We start from the raw sequence: 18053 nt of genomic DNA, 5'->3' as shown, positions 1-18053 counted from the left end.
GACACTTCACTAAAGAAGACATTCGGGTAGCTAACAGATATATGAGGAAATATTCACGATCATTAGCCATTAGAGAAATGTAGATCCAAACTACAATGAGATTTCATCTCACTCCAACAAGGCTGGCGTTAATCCAAAAAAAACAAAATAATAAATGTTGGAGAGGCTGTGGAGAGACTGGAACACTTATACACTGCTGGTGGGAATGTAAAATGGTACAACCACTTTGAAAATCAATTTGGCACTTCCTTAAAAAGCTAGAAATAGAGCTACCATACAATCCAGCAATCCCACTCCTTGGAATATATCCTAGAGAAAAAAGAGCCTTTACACGAACAGATATATGCACACCCATGTTTATTGCAGCACTGTTTACAATAGCAAAAAGATGGAAGCAACCAAGGTGCCCATCGACGGATGAATGGATAAATAAATTATGGTATATTCACACAATGGAATACTACACATCGATAAAGAACAGTGAGGAATCTGTGAAACATTTCATAACATGGAGGAACCTGGAAGGCATTATGCTGAGTGAAATTAGTCAGTTGCAAAAGGACAAATATTGTATTAGACCATTATTACAAGAACTTGAGAAATAGTTTAAATGGAGAAGAAAACATTCTTTTGTGGTTATGAGACGGGGGAGGGAGGGAGGGTGGGAGAAGGGCATTCACTAATTAGAAAGTAGATAACTACTTTAGGTGAAGGGAAAGACAGCACACAATACAGGGGAGGTCAGCACAATTGGACTAAACCAAAAGCAAAGAAGTTTCCTGAATAAACTGAATGCTTCAAAGGCCAGCGTAGCAGGGGCAGGGGTCTGGGGACCACGGTTTCAGAGGACATCTAAGTCAATTGGCATAATAAAATCTATTAAGAATACATTCTGCATCCCACTTTGAAGAGCGGCGTCTGAACTCTTAAAGGCTAGAAAGCAGCCATCTAAGATGCATCAATTGGCCTCAGCCCACCTGGAGCAAAAGAGAATGAAGAACACCAAGGACACAAGGTGATTATGAGCCCAAGAGACAGAGAGGGACACATGAACCAGAGACTACATCATCCTGAGACCAGAAGAACTAGATGGTGCCCGGCTACAACCGATGACTGCCCTGACAGGGAACAGAACAAAGAACCCCTGAGGGAGCAGGAGGGTAGTGGGATGCAGACCCCAAATTCTCATAAGACCAGACTTAATGGTCTGACTGAGACTAGAAGGACCCCGGTGGTCATGGCCCCCAGAGCTTCTGTTGGCCCAGGACAGGAACCATTCCCAAAGCCAACTCTTCAGACATGGATTGGACTGGACAATGGGTTGGAGAGGGATGCTAGTGAGGAGTGGGCTTCTTGGATCAGGTGGACACTTGAGACTATGTTGGCATCTCCTGCCTGGAGGGAGATGAGAGGGTAGAGGGGGTTAGAAGCTGGCGAAATGGACATGAAAAGAGAGAGTGGAGGGAGAGAGCAGGCTGTCTTATTAGGGGGAAAGTAATTGGGAGTGTGTAGCAAGGTGTATATGGGTTTTTGTGTGAGAGACTGACTTGATTTTTAAACTTTCACTTAAAGCACAATAAAAATTATTAAAAAAAAAAAAAAAAAGAGAGAGAGACAGAGAGAGAGATTGGCTGCTAACCAAAAGGTTGGCAGTTTGAATCCACCAGCTGCTCCTTGGAAATGCTATGGGGCAGTTCTACTCTGTCCTATAAGGTCGCTATGGGCTGAAGTCGACTGAACAGCAATGTGTTTGGTTTGGTTTTTTGTATTCAATCCATAACAGTGACCTTGGGCAAGATTCTCAACCTCTCCAAGCTCTGTCAGATGGGAGTCATTTCCTTTGTAGACTCTGAAGAACTGAAGGAGGAGGCCTGCTTGACCCAATTAGAAGGCTTCTGCCCTTTCCTCCTCTTACCTCCCCCTCCTCCCTCTTCTCTTCTCCTTTTGCTCTTCCTCCTCTTCTCTGCCCACCTCCCATCATCTCCACCACTCTGTGATATGGGTACTATTATTATCCTCCTCTTCAAGAGGAGCCATTTGAGGCTCAGAGAGGTGGGGTAACTGGCCCAGTGTTGCCTAGCCAGGTGTTTCTAGCCTCAGAACTGGGCTTTGCAGAGCTGACCGTACCCTGCTCCCTTTTCATCTCTCCTCACTCATCCACCATCAGCGCCTCCTACTGAAAGTGTCCCAAATCCTCCACCACCTTCTCTCCCTGTTCCCTGCCACTCCCTGGCCAAGACCCCAGGACTTTTGGCCAGGCAACTGCAGCTGCCTCCTTGCCTGCTCACTCCTGTGTTCTTGGGTCTGGCCTGCACACTGGAGCCAGCAAAGTGAGCCTTTTAAAATGTAGATCAGACCACATCTCTCCCTGGAGCTCCCCATTGCGAGTGAAATTCATCCCAATTCCCTCGCACACTTCCGAGGCCCTGTGCTATCCCATTTCAGCTGCCCTCATCTCTTCCTCCCTGCCCACCAAGCTCCAGTCTCACTAGCTTCTCTTGGCTTCCTGAACAGGCCAAGCTGGCCCCTGCCCCACGGCTTCTGCATTTGCTGGCCCTGTGGCTGGAACACCCTTGTGGTGACATGTTTCATTCCTGCCTCTTTTCTTCCTTCAGGTCTCAGTTCAGACATCATCCCCTCAGACCACACTACCTAATATTAAGACACCCAGCCACTCTCTACCACATCACTCCATCTGTTTTCCTAGCCCCTGTGGTCTCTGAAGGTATTTTATTTAGTCAGTAGCTCACTTGTTTATTGCCTGTCTCTCCCAGTGGAATGTGAGATCCATGTGGGTGGCACCTGGTCCTTTTGTTCCCTGTGCATTCCTAGAGCCTACCACAGTGCCTGGCACTTAGTAGGTGCTCAATAAATATTTGTTGAATGAATAAAGGCCTCGCTAGCCCTGACTTCTCTTTCAAGCTCGGAACAGTCTTTCAAATCCAGTCCTATTTGTCCTGTTCCTACTGCCACAGCCCAGAGCTTGTGGCAACCCCGCCTACCCCTGCTACCCCACATAAACACTCTGCCTCCCCCCACCTAAACACTACACTCTCCCAGGCCTCAAAGTCAATTGTTCCTTTTACTCTCAGCCCCTTTCTCCTCATTTGACAAATTACCACCTGTCAGTGCTTATTAAGCTCAGGCATCACCTCCTCCCAGAAGCCCTCCCTGCTTTCCTCTCAAGTTAATGCCCTCTTATGCACCTGTAGATCCCCGGTGCCTCCTGTCTCAGAGGGAGGTCCCCTTTCTGTAATTTAAGAGGGTGTCTCTCCTTCTCCCCCACCCGTGGGAGATCCTCAAGGGCTCACACCAGTCTGGTTCATCACTGTGTCCTCAGCACCCAGCCCCAGCTGGCCAGGCACAGGCCCTTAGGAAACATTGCATTGGGCTGGCCTAATCATTGCTGTGATACGGGTTTTGGGGTTAAACAGGCCAGACAAGTATCTTCCAGCTGCATGACCCAGGGCTCTTTGAGCCTCAGCTTCCCCATCTGTAAAATAGGTATAATACTTCCAACTTCTCAGAGTTGTGAGGATTCAAAGAGGCTTCTATGTATGTAATGTGCTCAGCACATGGGAAGTTGGGGGGTGGGTGGGCCCCTTCCCTGTTGTGGTCTTGGCCCTGTGCTTAGCAACAGCCTCTGTGAGCAAGGAGCTCCTCAAGTCCTCCGGGGAAGGAAAGTTGATGTCCTCTGGTGATCCGTGAGCCCCCACCCCCTGTCCTAAGAGCAACCAGGAGTGACGGGAGGCAGTAGGCAGAGTGGGTCGAGTCCTGAACTTGAAGCTACGTACCTGCACTTCTTCCCCTGACTCTGTGATCCAGAGCAAGTCTCCTCCCTTCCTGAGCCTCGGGTTCCTGACGTGGAAATGGAGTGAATAACACACACCAGCCTAAGACTCAAAACCACCTGTGCAAAGAGCCAAGCTCTTGGTAGGTGCTCACCTATTATATTCCCAAAGCAATCTCCTGCCCTTCTCCTGATCCTCCCTGTGATTTAGGGTGTGTGTCTAGTGGGCACCCTACACAGAAGTCATGACCACTCCAGGCTGCAAAGAGGAGCCTCTGCATTCTAAATGGTTGCCTGGGGTCTGGCTTGGGCATCTGCAGCGTGGGTTAGTGCTGGACTCTAGACAGCTATGGGCACCCAGGAGGGTCCAAATGCTGGTGACCACACTAGGTGCCAACGTGTGAGTAGCCAGCCAGTCTCCTAGGAGATGTCTGTGGAGTCCTCCCAATGGAGATCAGCGCAGCTGGGAGAACAGAGGCTCACCCCTCAGCCCCCACCCAGATCCCCATTCACGAGTTCAGTCATTCTCCTACTGCCATATTTACAGAAAATTGCACAGAGCCTGCCTGGTAAATAGTAAAAACCAGTTGTAGCTGAGTCAGTTTCGACTCGCAGAGGCCTCACGTGTGTCAGAGTGGACCTGTGCTCCATAGGGTTTTTAATGGCTGATTTTTCAGAAGTAGATCACCAGGTCTTTCTTCCGAGGCACCTCTGGGTGCACTGGAACCTCCATTCTTTTGGTTAGCAGCATGTTAAGAACATGTTAACTATTTGCACCATGCAGGAGCTCCAGTACATAGTAGGTACTCAATAAATAAATATTGGAAAATGAATTTATTCCACATGTTCGATAAACATTTACTGAGCACCTGCCGCACGTCAGGCTTTGTTCTAAGGGATGGTGTACAGACTGATGCTGACAGCCTCCTCCCAAGCCCACCCAGGGCACCTCTAACTCCTCCCAGCTCTTCCCACCACAGGCCAGTTCCCATTGGCTGCCGGGCTCTACGACTTTTCCCAGAATCTAGACAATGCCCAAACACTCCATGCATCCTGGGGCCTGGGAAGGCTGGTCTCCCGCAGCCACAACTTTTCGAATCCTTCCCTGCTGTCCGTCCTTCATGCCTGATCCATCTCAAACCCTCAGACACTGCCATCTCGCCACTCCCAACGCTCTAAATTTATCCAGGGTTATATACCCCAGAGGGGCCAGCAGGTGGCGCCGAGACTCCCCTTTTCCCAGCTCCTGACTGGACTCCAGCCCCCACCACGACCCTTCCCTCCCCTTTTTTCCCCAGCAAGGGCGGGGAGGGTGGACTCTGTGACCTCTATCTGACCCCTCTCCTTCCTGGTGGTTCCTGACAGGGCTCTAGCTGTTCCTGCAAGCCCCTCACCTTGTCTTTTCCTCTCTGGCCAGTGGGGGGTAGGTCCCCAGGGGCCAAGCTGCAGCTTGTAGGGCGGGCCGAGTGGGGTGGAGCAGAGAGCAGCTGCAGGGAGAGAGAAAGCAGAGAGAGGGAGAGAGGCGCTCTGGAGTTCCCCACTCCTATCCCAAAGAGGTTAAGGTCCCAGCTGAGGTTTGCCCCCAGGACAAGGTATGTGGCTGAGGAAAGAGATATGGGGTGGGGGTGTCAGCCTGTGCAGCCAGGCAGACCGGGGGGTATGAGACCTGGGCAGTTAGAAGTCCACTGCTCAGCGAGAACTCTCGGCCCCGTCCCATCCTACCCCTCCCAAAGTGACCAAGTAGAACCTTGGGGGCATTGGAAGGAGTCCTGGGGTGCGTATTAGGCGATGAGGGTTCTATTGCTGCTCTTGACCCACTGTGTGAATCTGCACCAGGCTCTTCCCATCTCTGCACCTCAGTTTCTTAATCTGTAAAACTGCGGTCGGAGGGGAAGATCTTGAGGATGTAAGGTTCTGTGGGATAACTTTGCAAGGGGTCCCCCTTCCAAAAAGGATTAGCCCTTCCAGGGGCTTCTGGAACACCACAAGGCCTTTAAGACCCAAAGGAATGACCTGCTAATGGTGAAATTTCAGACTGTGTGTGTGGGGGAGGGCTCATTTGGAAAGATGGGTGCCGCCCCAATGTCAGGGGGCCTGCAGCCCTGGCCCATGCCTCTCTTTTCAACCCTGTTTCTCTGACTGGGACTTGGGGTGGAGAGTGTCACAGGGTGGGTGGGGGCTCCCAGCTGCCTGATGTTCCAAAGATCTTCACGTTAAGGAAAAGTTGGCACCCCTCTGCTATTTCAAGATCAGACAGGGGGTGGATTGGGCAGGAGGGTGTGTGGGGCAGAGGTAGGGTCAGTGGTGGGCATACAGATGTTCCCAAGGTAATGAGGGGAGGGGGGTGGTCCAAGAGCTTTTATTACCTGTGGCTACCTGCCAAGTCTCCAGAGTCCCCTGCACTTTACAGCCCTTCGTGCAGACACTGCTCACAACACTCAGCCAGGTCAGAATGAGGTGCACCAGCTGGGTGGGGGAGGGAAGCCCTGGAGCCGCTCACCCTCACCCCACCTCCAGGAAGAAATCGTTCCAGATTGTTCTCAGGCTGGGGAGGAACGGGCACAGGTAAATTCTAGAATTTCAGGAATACCAGAGTGAGTGAGTTCAAATGCTGACTCTATTGTGGGCCCTTGGGAAAGCCAAGTAATCCCTCCACGCTGCAGTCTCTTCCTGTGCAAACAGTAGAGTGCGACCCTATAGGCGCCACTGAGAATTAAGTGACATAAGAAGAGCCCTTAGCACAGTATCTGGCACCTAGTAGGTGCTCACTATTACTCTCATTATGGATAAAAAAAAGACCCAAAGAAGGGAAAGGATTGGCCTGAGGCCAGTGAACTAGCCCCTCCAGTGAGTCACGGCATCCTCTTCTCAGCCCTGTGGTAAACAGTGATTGAGCACCTACTGAGCACCCAAGAGTCACCTTATCCATACTATGGTAAACTCCCCTTTACTTACTCCTGCTCCAGCCAGCAAGGCCTCGGGTCTGAGGTAGAGTGAGCGGTGGGGACCCCCAGGCCGAGGGTGGAGTGTGGGCACAGATGAGTATCTCCTTTTCACCCGGGAAAGGGCAGAGATGGAGGGCCGGGTCAGGGCTGTGTGTACGGGGACGCAGATCTGAAGACGAGAGAGGGGTTGGGAGGTTGACACTGACCATGGTGGGGGCTCAGAGAACCCCGCTTGGGCTCCCGCGCAGGCAAGAGGCTGGGAGCCGCCGGTCCGTGAAGCCCCTTCGGGTCCTGACCGCGGACGGTAAGGGCAGGAGCGGGGCGCCCTCCGCCCCTCACCCCGCCCCTGCGCCTCTACCCGCAGCGGGGGCGCCCCGCCCCCCAGGCGCCCGACGTGGACTCGGCCGCCGCCGCCGCCGCCGCCGCGCGGGAGTTGCTGTCCGCGGAGCCGACATGCAGGCGGCGCGGGGCGGCGCAGGGTGGCCGGGCCGGGCGGGCCGCGGGCCGGAGCTCGAGCGCGAGCGGCCGCCGGGCGCCAGAGCCGCGTCCCCCTGCGCCGCCCCGGGCCGGCCGGCCGGAGGAGCCGCCATGCGCCCCGGGCTGCCGTATGCCTGGCCGCCCCGCGCCCGCGCCGCGCTCCGCCTGTGGCTGGGCTGCGTCTGCTTCGCGCTGGTGCAGGCGGGTAAGGGGGCCCGGGAACAGGGGGCTGTGGGCGGGCCGCGCGCGGGGGGCGGCGGGCGCGCGGGGCGCGGGGCAGCCTCCTCTCTGGCGCCAGCCACCTAGAGAGTCGGCAGTTCCCTTCTCCGCTCCCCTGGGGACCCAGTCTTACCCCACTCACTGTTTCCTAACCCAAACCCCTAGCCTCTTACCCACCTTCTTGACCCTAGTTCCGTCCTTCAACCCCCAAGTCCCTTCCCATCATCTCAGCCCTAGGTTTTCTTGGGTCTGTGGTCCCCAAACCCCTAATCCCATCCCCCTGACCCTAGGCTTTTGCCCCGGGTCCGCTAGGTCTCTTCTCTGGTCCAGGGAGCAGCTGAGGACATTCCCCCTCCCCCCTTCCTCCCCTGTCCCCAAAGACCTCTCAAAGCTCTGCAGGCCAACTCTGCAGGACAGAGCTGGAGCAGGCTGGGATCCCAGTGTGCCTGAGCATGTGTGAGGGGAATGGGGACTGGCTCCCCAGGTGGGCGCTAGGTGGGTGCAGTCAGTGTCTGGCCTGCCCCATGGGCCTGGCCCCATCCTCCGGGAGCTCTCCCTGTGTCCAGTCTCTCTCTTCTCTACCTATCTTTCCATGGCTCAGCGCTCTCTGTCTTTCTGTTTCCTTCTTTGTCTGTCTCTGATACTCCACCTGTCTCTTCTGTGGTTCTTTGTCTGCTTCCACCTGTCTGTGTCCCTCTGTCTCTGTCATCTCTATGTCTGGCTCTGCTCCCCCGGGCCCAGCCCCTCAGGCCTTGGGTCCACTCACCTGGTGGGGTGAGGGGGTGCTGCTCAGGCCTAGGCCTTCCCCTTGCAGCTCCTACCCTTTGGGGGACATAGAGGCTTGTGTGACTCCCCTGCCCCTCTCGTAGGAGGTTCTCCCTTCCTGACCTCCCTTCATCACTCTCCCTCTAACTGCCCTCTCTACTGATCCTTTTCCACTCTCTTCTCCATCCTGAAGGCCCTACCCTGTCCTCTTGACTCCACTGAGGGGTCCTGCTCGGAGTGACCGCATCTTCCCCTGCCTCCTCCTCATCCAGCTCTACCTCTTGGGGCTGGTGGCATCTGGAGAAGAGGCTCATGCAGACCCTTCCCCAGGGTTCATTCTGCCTGGATCACCACACTCCTGGGGGGTTCCTCTATTGCTCCTCACTCCCATCCTGGGGCTCACCCCAACCTGGCTCTTCCCTACTTCTGGGTCTTTCTCCTTCCCTCAAGGTGACTCACTTGAGAGTGTAGTTTTGTAGAACGAGCACTGAACTGGGAGTCCTTTTGGCTGCTTTTCATCAGACTCACCTTTAATTCCTGCACCCCCAGTCACCTATGCCTCCCCTATACCTGTCCCCCACCTCTTACTGACCCTTCATTAAATCAGGCCCTGACCCAGGCCCATCAGTTTTAGCCTTGGACCCTTGGTGGGGCCACCTTGTGGCCAGTATGGGCATCCACTGGGACACAAGGAGCCTGGGAACTCAGGCTTGGCTCATCAACCCACTAAGGAACTGAGACCCATACCCATGTCCCAGACCCCATATGAGCCCTTAGTTTCTTCCTTCCCCCACTCCATGGCCTTCCCCAGGTTCCTTTTTGTCCACCCTACCTCATGAGGCAGTGGGCCTGGGCCTCACAACAGAGGGTGCTCAGGCTCAGGTGCCTCCCGCTCCCCAGAAAGCCTCTCAGCACCAGTGAATGTCACGGTCAGGCACCTCAAGGCCAACTCGGCAGTGGTGAGCTGGGATGTCCTGGAGGATGAGGTTGTCATCGGATTTGCCATCTCTCAGCAGGTAAACCTCAAGGTCCCCGGGAGGGAAGAACACATCAAGATAGAAATAGAAAGGAAAAAGGAATGAGGAACAAGAGAGAAGGGTAGAAAGTTGCACATATGGCTTGAAGTTGGGTCTACAGAAGGGAATCAGTAAGGGAGGGTTCAGGAACTTTTGCTCAGAACATAGGAATTAAGACCACGGTTTTGATCTCAGACAGGTAGACTTGAATTCAGGACCAGTGGGCCTTGGACGACTTCCCCAACTTTCAGAGGGTTTCCTTCTCTGTCAAATGGAGATAATGAAATGATGGGATGGTTAGGATTTTGTATGTAAAGGATTTAGCATGGTAGCATGAGCGTACTATGACTGCTGGAGGATGGGCAGACCACGGGTTGGTGACTGGGCACTATAAACTGTGGGCCTGGCTTTGCCTTTGCAGAAGAAGGACGTGCGGATGCTGCGCTTCATCCAGGAGGTGAACACCACCACCCGCTCCTGTGCCCTCTGGGACCTGGAGGAGGACACCGAGTACATTGTGCACGTGCAAGCCATCTCCATCCAGGGCCAGAGCCCGGCTAGCGAGCCAGTGCTCTTTAAGACCCCACGCGAGGCTGAGAAGATGGCCTCCAAGAACAAAGGCAGGTCCCTGCATTGTTAGGAAGGGAGAAGATGGGATGAGGGTGGTCAGGGCCAGAGCATGGATGGCTTGAGGAAAGCATTAGCGCCCATCTCCCCCCTCGCTCCCCAGCCAAGTAAATCAGTGCCTGAGAGAGAAGAGGTTCGCTCTAGTCCCCCAGGACAATGGGTATATAAACTTACAACTTTGGATTAAGTCTTACCACAGCCACCCCAAGTAGTCATCAGTGTGTTCTTAGATCATTGGATGTGTGGGCACCTATAGAAATGAGCACTTATTATCTTAAAAGTGCTTGGGCTTGGCCCTGGAGTGGCTGGGGGAGGGAAGGAGCCAAAGACCTACTTTCTGTCCCCACAGATGAGGTGACCATGAAGGAAATGGGGAGGAACCAACAGCTGCGGACGGGCGAGGTGCTCATCATCGTGGTGGTCCTGTTCATGTGGGCGGGTGAGTCTGGGCCTCCAAACTCTTCTTCGCTTAGCCTCGGGTCCCTTCTCTTACAGAAACAAAGGGTAAGGTGCTTGGAGATCTCTGGGAGAAGAGATCAGAAGCCTCTAAGTCCTGCCTGGAACAGCTCTGGGGACAAGACTTGATCCCTTCTCTCATCTGCCCCCCACCCCCCAAAAAAAGAGCATATTGATAGCTGCCTTATAGTATTATATGAGTACTTGTGCTTCCCTTCCCTCAGAAGTGGTCCCAGCTTCTGGGAGTGGATACATGCCCAACCCCTTTACCTTCCGGCCAAGGCCACAGCCTCTCCTTCCTCTTCTGGGTTGCTGTGCCTCAAGGGACTTCAGGCCTGGGCAGCTCAGGGGAAGTCATTTGCCTGCCCTCAGGCTCGGGACATTCTCCTAAACTACCCAGCTCTAATGATACAGCCTCCATGCATCTTCTTGAGATCCCTCCATTAGGATGGCCCTTCTGCTCTGCGTTCCCACTATACACGGCCTGCCTCCCTCTTTAGCACTTATGTAAGTTAGTTGGTCTTGTGTCTCTCTCTTTTCCCACTGGCCTGTGAGCTCTCTGAGGATAAAGATCAAGTTTCATTCATCTTTGTACTCAACAACCAGCATTTACCGAGCACCTGTCCTTCCAGGCTATAGGGCTACAATCATGACTTAAGAAGAGGCCTGTGCTTGTAGGAACTCAGTCTGGGGGAAGCCAGGCCCATATGTAACTATACTTCAGTGTGATGAGTGCCGTTAATTTGGGGGCTAGGAGTGGAAATCAGGAAAAACACAGCAAGTAACGTGGGAACTGAGCTTTGCAGGATGAAGAAGAGCTTACCAGCAACGGAAAGAGGAAGAACATTCTGGGCATGGTGTGTTCAAGGAACAGACTAAGCTCAGTCTGGCTCAGTGCAGCTGCACCCTAAGAAAGAAGGTAGAAAGTGGAGGAGCGGTGGGAGGCAGGCTGTGAAGTAGACTGGGATCAGTTCTGAGCGATTTGAAAACCGTGCTGAAGCTTTATGAGCACGGTGGCTGAGAGGCCAGGCTCTCTTGTAGAAGCGTTTGGGAAACATTATTACTTAGGCACATAGGAAAGCAGGCACTTGGAAAAGGCAGGAAAAACAGAGAGGAGGTTTGCTTAAGATACATTACTAGACAGTATTTATATAATCTTAACAATATAAACATAGTGAATTAACCCCAAATTGTGATGTAACTCTGTTAGGGTAATGGGAAGGGGAAGTAGGGAGTCGTTAGAAGGCTTTATCTACCATGGTTGGAAGTTAACAGATAATGTGTAAGATAGACCAGTCAAGGAATAGGAATATAAGTGTTTAGAGGTATAAAAGTAAAAAATGGGAGAAACACAGAAGAGTTGGAGTTACCTTAATACTACCTGATTTTCAAAATATATTAGGTACATGTATTAATATTTTAATAAAAATAAAAATTCAGCAAGAGGGCAGGCCCTGGAGGTCACATCCCAGCTCCACCACTGTGTGACCTTGAGTAAATTATGTAAACTGTGCATCAGTGTCCTCGCTTGTAGCTGGGGTGACACCACCAGGTGCCCTGTTGGGGTTGCTGTAGGATTGAGATGGACTGTGTCAGTGCATAGCACAGGGCCTGGCGTATGCTCAACAAATGTTGTTATTGTTTCTGTTTTCCCCTGAAGCAAAAGGGGAGCTGTCAGAGGTTTCATAAAAGAAGGGGAGGGAGGAGACATGATCGGCAGGTTGTGGGAAGATCAGCCCAGCAGCAGTGAAGGGGTGGCTGAGAAGGGGACAGGTGGACCCCGGAGCCAGAGTTCAGAGGAAGACTGTCACAGTAGTGCAGGTGAGAGAGCACCTGGAGCCTGGTACCTAGCAGGCGCCCAGCTAATGCTGGTGGGAATGAGTCTGTCTGGACAAGGACTTAGGCTCTGCCCACTGACTACTCCTCCTTGTGCCCCCCAGGTGTCATCGCCCTCTTCTGCCGCCAGTATGACATCATCAAAGACAATGAACCCAACAATAGCAAGGAAAAAGCCAAGAGTGCATCAGAAACCAGCACACCAGAGCACCAGGGCGGGGGTCTTCTCCGCAGCAAGGTGAGGGCGGCAAGGGTGACAGGCCCATGGCTCGTGCACTGGTCGTCCCTGGACTACAGAAGGGGTCAGCTCAGGGCCTGGTATTGCTGCAGCCAGACAGAGCCAAGGTTGGCCTCTGCCTGTGTGACACAGGAGACACTGCAAATTGATTTTGGATTCTTTCCTTTTGCAGGGTGCCAGAGGTGGATAAAAAAAAAAAAAAGATAGCAAGTAGAGAGGGTAGAACTCTTGGCTGGTGTGGGAAAGCAGGGGTAGGGGTTCTGGGCTCATTTCTGTTCCTGCTGTGCTGTGTGACCTTGGACCGGTGCTTTATCTCTCTGTACTTTCCTCTTCTATAAAACAGATATGAAAACCTTTTCAGTACTCGCTCTGAGCAGCTCAGAAGAAAGTCAGTAGAGAATGTGAGAGGATCTCACGGTTCTGACGATGATTATTCAACAAGCATCTGGCCTTCTCTGCATCTCCTCCTCCCTCCATCTCCTTGTGCCCTCTGGCTTACTGTCCTCTCTCTTGACTTCTCTCTTTCTGGCATTTTCCTGAAGCCTCTTATTAACCTCCATCTCCAGAAGCACCTCAACAATGTCAGTAGCTGAGGCTGTGCTCAGAGGCAGATCTGCAGGATGGAGAACCAGCCGGGGGGATGGCTCTACTGGGGCCTGACTGGGGTGCCAGGGGCCATGGGCCAGTACCCAGTCTTAGCCATTCAGCTGAGTGAGGCTGAAGGCTGGGTTTGAGAAGGCAGCGAGATAAGACGTCCAGGCAGGGCTACTCTTTCCTCCCATGAGGGACAAGAGCTTGGCCATCAGGCCGCAGCCCTGCTGCTCACTTCCTTCTGTCCTCTCCCTATTTCCAACCTTGCAAGAAGTCTATTCCAATTAGCCCTGGCTGCTTCTCTCATTTTTTTTCCTCTCAGTTTCCAAACAAGGCCTCGGTGAACATCATCCAAGCGTGACTGGCTGTCTGCAGGGAGAAGGATTTCATTTTTCTTCTCTGCTGGTCCCCAGGTTCAGGGGCACAGGGAGAGGGAGGACTGCAAGCCAGGGAGGAGACACAGCTAGCTGCACAGTTCTCCCTCTTCCCCTGGCCTCGTCTGGTAAAGGAGGCTGAACTAAAAACCCAAATCCTGCAAAAAAATTAAACAAGCCACAAAACTAAAAGCCTAAGCCTGGCCCCATTCCAGAAGAGGCAGAGCTGCACGAGACACAGCTTTTTGCCTCCTTGCCGCTCCTGGCCTGGCTTCCTCTTTCAGAAAATGCACCAAGCTCCTGGGAGATGACAAGCATCTAGACTGACGGCTCCAGCTGCGTCTTTCAGACCAAGGAACGTCAGCAAAGCCGTGGGGCTGCCTGCCTTGCATGGTCAGGGCTGCTGCCATCGAGCCTTTTCTGGGTCCAGCCATCAAGGACTTCTGGTTGATGCACAATTTTTCGAGCGTAAGATGTTATCTTTTGGAAAACAAAATCGGAGGCTCCACTCCAGAGGGCAGAGGGGTTCCTGTAAGGACTGAGCTGGCTGCTTGTATTCTCTGTCTTCTTTGGCCCTTTCATTGTAAGATCATTAGGCCAGGGTCTTAAGAAGAAGTAGGAAAGAGAAATGGGAGGTATTGGCCCCATTTCTTTAGGAAATGTCTCTTAGAGTTTCGGCAGTGCTGACGTGGACAACTGAAAAGGTATGTCCACATCCAGCATCCTGGGGCTGTGAAGCCACCCATTCTGGAGTGGAAGCTGCTGGAAGGCAGGCCTGAGCCATTCACCACACAGAGGCAGAACAGCCCTGGCTATCACTCTCGGCCTCTGGGGTCTCCATATCTTGCCATCTCATCCAGGGTTCCGTGAAAGCTACCCAGGGTCCTCATGTCCTTCCTTAGAGCCTGAGTAGTGTGAGACGGCAGTTCTCTCTCTCCACTGCCCCTTTCTGGTTAAAAAAAAAAAAATGGTGCTTGAGAAGGGAAGGCAGACTCTTCCCTAGGACTGATGAGTTCCAGCTGCCGCTTGCCTGCGTGGGAAGAGATGGACCTCTGCATCTTCCATTGGTGGACAGTGATGGGGGATGGAGTGTGGGAGGGCCGCGCCTAGCACAAGCCTGGCACACAGTAGGCGCTCGGCAAATGTCTGTTGAACTGGATGATAAGAGAAATGGCCCCCAAACCGGAGAGCTGAAAGCCATCACTGATGACCGCCCCTTCCGGTCTACCAGAGCTCTCATGGCTGGGTCGGCCACCACTCTGCTGTGCCCGAGTGTGGGAGCACAGGGCGGGAGGAGAGACGGGGCAGAGGGTAGATGTCAGCAATATTAAGGGCTTCCTCATGGGAGGGCATGAGGCTCTACTCCATTGTCTTGTGACTTCCATCCCTGTCGAATGGGGCTGTAAGGCCAAGGCTCCTTAGGGGAGAGGTCCTTACCTCTGACCCAGTTAGAGCAATAACCACTTTTTAAATGTAAAATAAAAAGACAAATGAAAAGGCACATCCTTGTCTTCTGGTAAATGCCCAAATGTTGCCCTCTTTTTCTGGCAATTGGCAGCAAGTCAGGATGTGTGGAGGAGGGAGTCAGTTCTCTCTCTCCATTTTGGCCTGCAGTTTCTTAGGGACATGCCTGCCAGCCAAGCTGGAGTTGGAAGGGAAATCTCTAGCAGATGGGGAGCACGTGTAGGAGGAGAAAATAGCTGCTCCATCATCCTCTTGCTGAGGACCCCCCCAAACCAAGCTTGGGCTGCCTCCCTGCATAGGTTTGCAGGCTGGTGCTCAGCTTTTAAAATAAAGGGTTTTCCCCTTTGGCTGGGGTTGGGTGCTTTCCCTGGCCAAAGGAATGCAGTTTTTTTTTCTCTCCAGGGTGAGGAGGGAAGTGAGGAGGAACTGCAGAAGCTGCTTCCTGTAGTTCAGTATTCACAGCGTGCTGTTCTGGCCTGTTAAAGGAACATCATTAGGATCCTAACAGCAGGCTGAAAGGTGGAGTAATGATGCCATTAACCAATGAGCAAACCAGTAAATGGGGCACCTCGAACATTCCTCTCCAAAGCCAGAAGAGCTTGGAGAGAAAACCCCAGGTGAGGGTGGCCCAGGATACGCTGTTCTGGAAGGGTCTGAGAGCAAAGGGAAAGCCAGAGGTCTTCTTAGAGGCTGGGTGGAAAGTGGGAAATCGGTTAGTACACAGAACGCTAAGCCAAACCTCAGCGAGGTCCTTCCCAGCCCCCTGTGGCTGTCTAGCGCCAAATGATAGAGAAGCCGAGTCGCATCAAGTATAGAAAGCTCAGTGGGTTTCAGGAAGCTCTGCTAACGGGCGTTTCCTGCCTTCATCATGCAGTACATCTTAAAGGGTGTGAGGGTAGAGGAGGGACTAACACTCCTGGCTTAGATAAACTCTTGTTTCCTCTAATTGCTTTCCTAAGCCCCCAAGTTCTACACAATTGAGCTTTTCTTCAATCAGCTACAGTTGCAGAGTAGAAACCTACAGCTAGGACTTGGAATGTGGTCTTCTCACTTGCTCAGATCTGCAGACATCTCTCACAACTAGGGAAGGGCACAGGCAAGATCTTTGAGACCAGAAGAGCGGACTTCCAGACCCCAGCACGTCTGAGGGAGGAATGCTAGACTAAGAGGCAAGAGACTAGCCCTAGTAATCACCTGATACCTTAGGCAAGTTATTTCTCTGAGGGCGGACACTCGTTTCCTTGACTGCCAAAAACAGTGGTTAGAATGGAGGATTCCCAGACCCCATCCACTTCTTAAGAGTAGGAGCCAGGGGACTTCCTCATGGCAATAAGAGGAAAACCCCAGGGTCTGAGGGGACAAGGAGACTGGCAAGTGTTTCTGTGAGACAGGAGTCATTTTCTCCTCCTGCTATCCCCTCAACCCCTAGCTTTTCAGCACAGGATTCCTCCAGAATCTACTTTTAAGATCTCTAATTCAGCCATGTGGAGCCCTGGTGGTGCAGTGGTTAAGAGCTCGGCCGCTAGCCAAAACGTGCAGTTTGAATCCACCAGCAGCTCTTGGAAACCACATGGGGCCGTTCTTCTATCTCCCATAGGGTCGCTATGAGTCAGAATCAACGGCAACGGGTGTTTTTAATTCAACCCTTTAAAGATACATGTAACATTTTACCACCCCATTCACTTGATGTTTCAGATTTCTACTTCTCACCCTCTTTAAACCTATTTGACAGTTTTTGGATTCTGCTTATAAGAAGTAGCTTCCAAGAATCTAGTGGGTACAGGGCAACTATACTGCTAAACATCTTACAATGCATAGAACAGTACCCCACCCCATGACAAAGAATTATCTGGCTCCAAATGTCGCGAGTACCCAGGTTGAGAAGCTCTGTAGTAGAGTAATAATTTCTAGGCAGGAACTAAAGTGAAAGACCATCGAGGAGAATATTCATCTACTGCCCCAGGCTCGTTGTTGTTATGTGCCGTCAAGTCGCTTCGGACTCCTAGTGACCCTACAGGACAGAGTAGAATTGCCCCAAAGGGTTTCCAAGGAGTGGATGGTGGATTTGAACCACCGACCTTTTGGTTAGCAGTCAAGTTCTTAACTATTGTGCCACCTGGGCTCCTCCTCCAGGCTCATTAGGATGGTCTTATCCTTTTAGTCCCACCCAGGTCACCAGGGCCAGGAGTTCCACAGAGTGGTGGGCAGCTAAGATGTTATTGCACTGAATAAAGCCATTTTTTCCAAGAGCAATCAGTTTGTAGCTTATCCTCAAACACCTGCTGGAGAAGAATGCAGCAATACACTTGGTCAAAGCTTTTGGGGGTGCAGTATCCTGCCTGTAAATTTACCTCTTTTTGGCATAAGATAGGGCACATTTAGATAAATGCCGTATTCATTAAAAAGAAAAAAACAGTTGCCTTCAAGAACAAATTGTTTCTATCAATGGAAAATCTTCAAATGTTGTTCAAAGCTAAATTGAAGAAATAGTTCCTTAGCGATACAACATTTTAGGACTATCACTTAGGCTTTAAAGGGTGTCCAGAAGATTACATTTCCACCCCCATCTCCAAGGGGAGAGTTAGCTATTCTGTCTGTGGTGTATTCCAGTTGTCATGGGGGAGAACAGGTGGGGCGGATCCCACCACTGGACCAGCTGATACTTCCTGTGACAAGTGGAAATTTTTTTCCTGACAGGTGCTCTGGCATACAAAGCAAGCACAGCCTGGAATCAGCTTAGGAATCATTCTGTTTTCTCTCAGAAAACCAGGACGACACTAAGAAAAGCAGGGAGTTCTGCTTTTTAGTTTTTAGGTGGTTGGGTTTTATTCCTTCTAAAAAAGCTCAAAACCGGCTGGTTAGAGAATGAGCCCATTCCTCTCAGAGAAGGTCCATTTCTCCTTTCCTCCTCACTTTTCTGTAACATAAAACAAACTGAGGGTAAAGGACACCAGCACTTCAGAGAATTCAGCCTGGTCTCTGAAACAGTTGATGCCTACTGTAGTAACACATGACTAAAAAGGAAACGACAAATTACTGGACAAAGGATCATCTATACCTGACAGGAACAAAATGGACATGTATAGGTCAAAAGTTCATCAGACTAAGATATCAAATAGCTGAGCACTTAGCAAGTCTGAGCCTTTTGCCCAGACTGTAAAATATACTTTCTAAACAAAGCTTATAGTACAGCAGGCTAGAGACCCTGTCCAAACATTTTGCTACTTACTTTCTCAGCACGAACTGAGATTTTAA

At 51.8% G+C, this 18053-nt stretch overlaps 1 protein-coding gene and 1 long non-coding RNA gene across 7 annotated transcripts in view; one reads left to right on the top strand and one right to left on the bottom strand.

Moving 5' to 3' along the window:
- Positions 1-5024: 5024 nt before the first annotated feature.
- LOC126072857 (uncharacterized) lies at positions 5025-7026 on the bottom strand. The gene is made up of 3 exons (XR_007516585.1): positions 6746-7026; positions 6157-6335; positions 5025-5277 (listed from the first exon to the last, which is right to left on the bottom strand). It is a non-coding gene; the product is annotated as an uncharacterized LOC126072857 (long non-coding RNA).
- FNDC5 (fibronectin type III domain containing 5) overlaps positions 6980-18053 on the top strand; it is a 26773-nt gene continuing 15699 nt past the window's right edge. For 2 of the 6 annotated variants that reach the window (XM_049878657.1, XM_049878656.1), the window contains exons 1-5: positions 7286-7417; positions 9097-9212; positions 9634-9832; positions 10189-10278; positions 12236-12369. In XM_049878657.1, the coding sequence (XP_049734614.1) occupies positions 7324-7417; positions 9097-9212; positions 9634-9832; positions 10189-10278; positions 12236-12369 (633 nt within the window). In that variant the 5' untranslated portion in view covers positions 7286-7323. Of the gene's footprint in view, positions 7040-7285; positions 7418-9096; positions 9213-9633; positions 9833-10188; positions 10279-12235; positions 14846-18053 lie in introns of those variants that run through there. The other 4 variants (XM_049878655.1, XM_049878654.1, XM_049878660.1 and 1 more) reach the window with 4 other exon arrangements.

This window comes from Elephas maximus, chromosome 3 (genome assembly GCF_024166365.1).
Source record: "Elephas maximus indicus isolate mEleMax1 chromosome 3, mEleMax1 primary haplotype, whole genome shotgun sequence".
NCBI lineage: Eukaryota > Metazoa > Chordata > Mammalia > Proboscidea > Elephantidae > Elephas > Elephas maximus.
The sequence above is the reverse complement of the archived record's forward strand: the minus strand, read 5'-3'. Positions and strand labels throughout refer to the sequence as shown.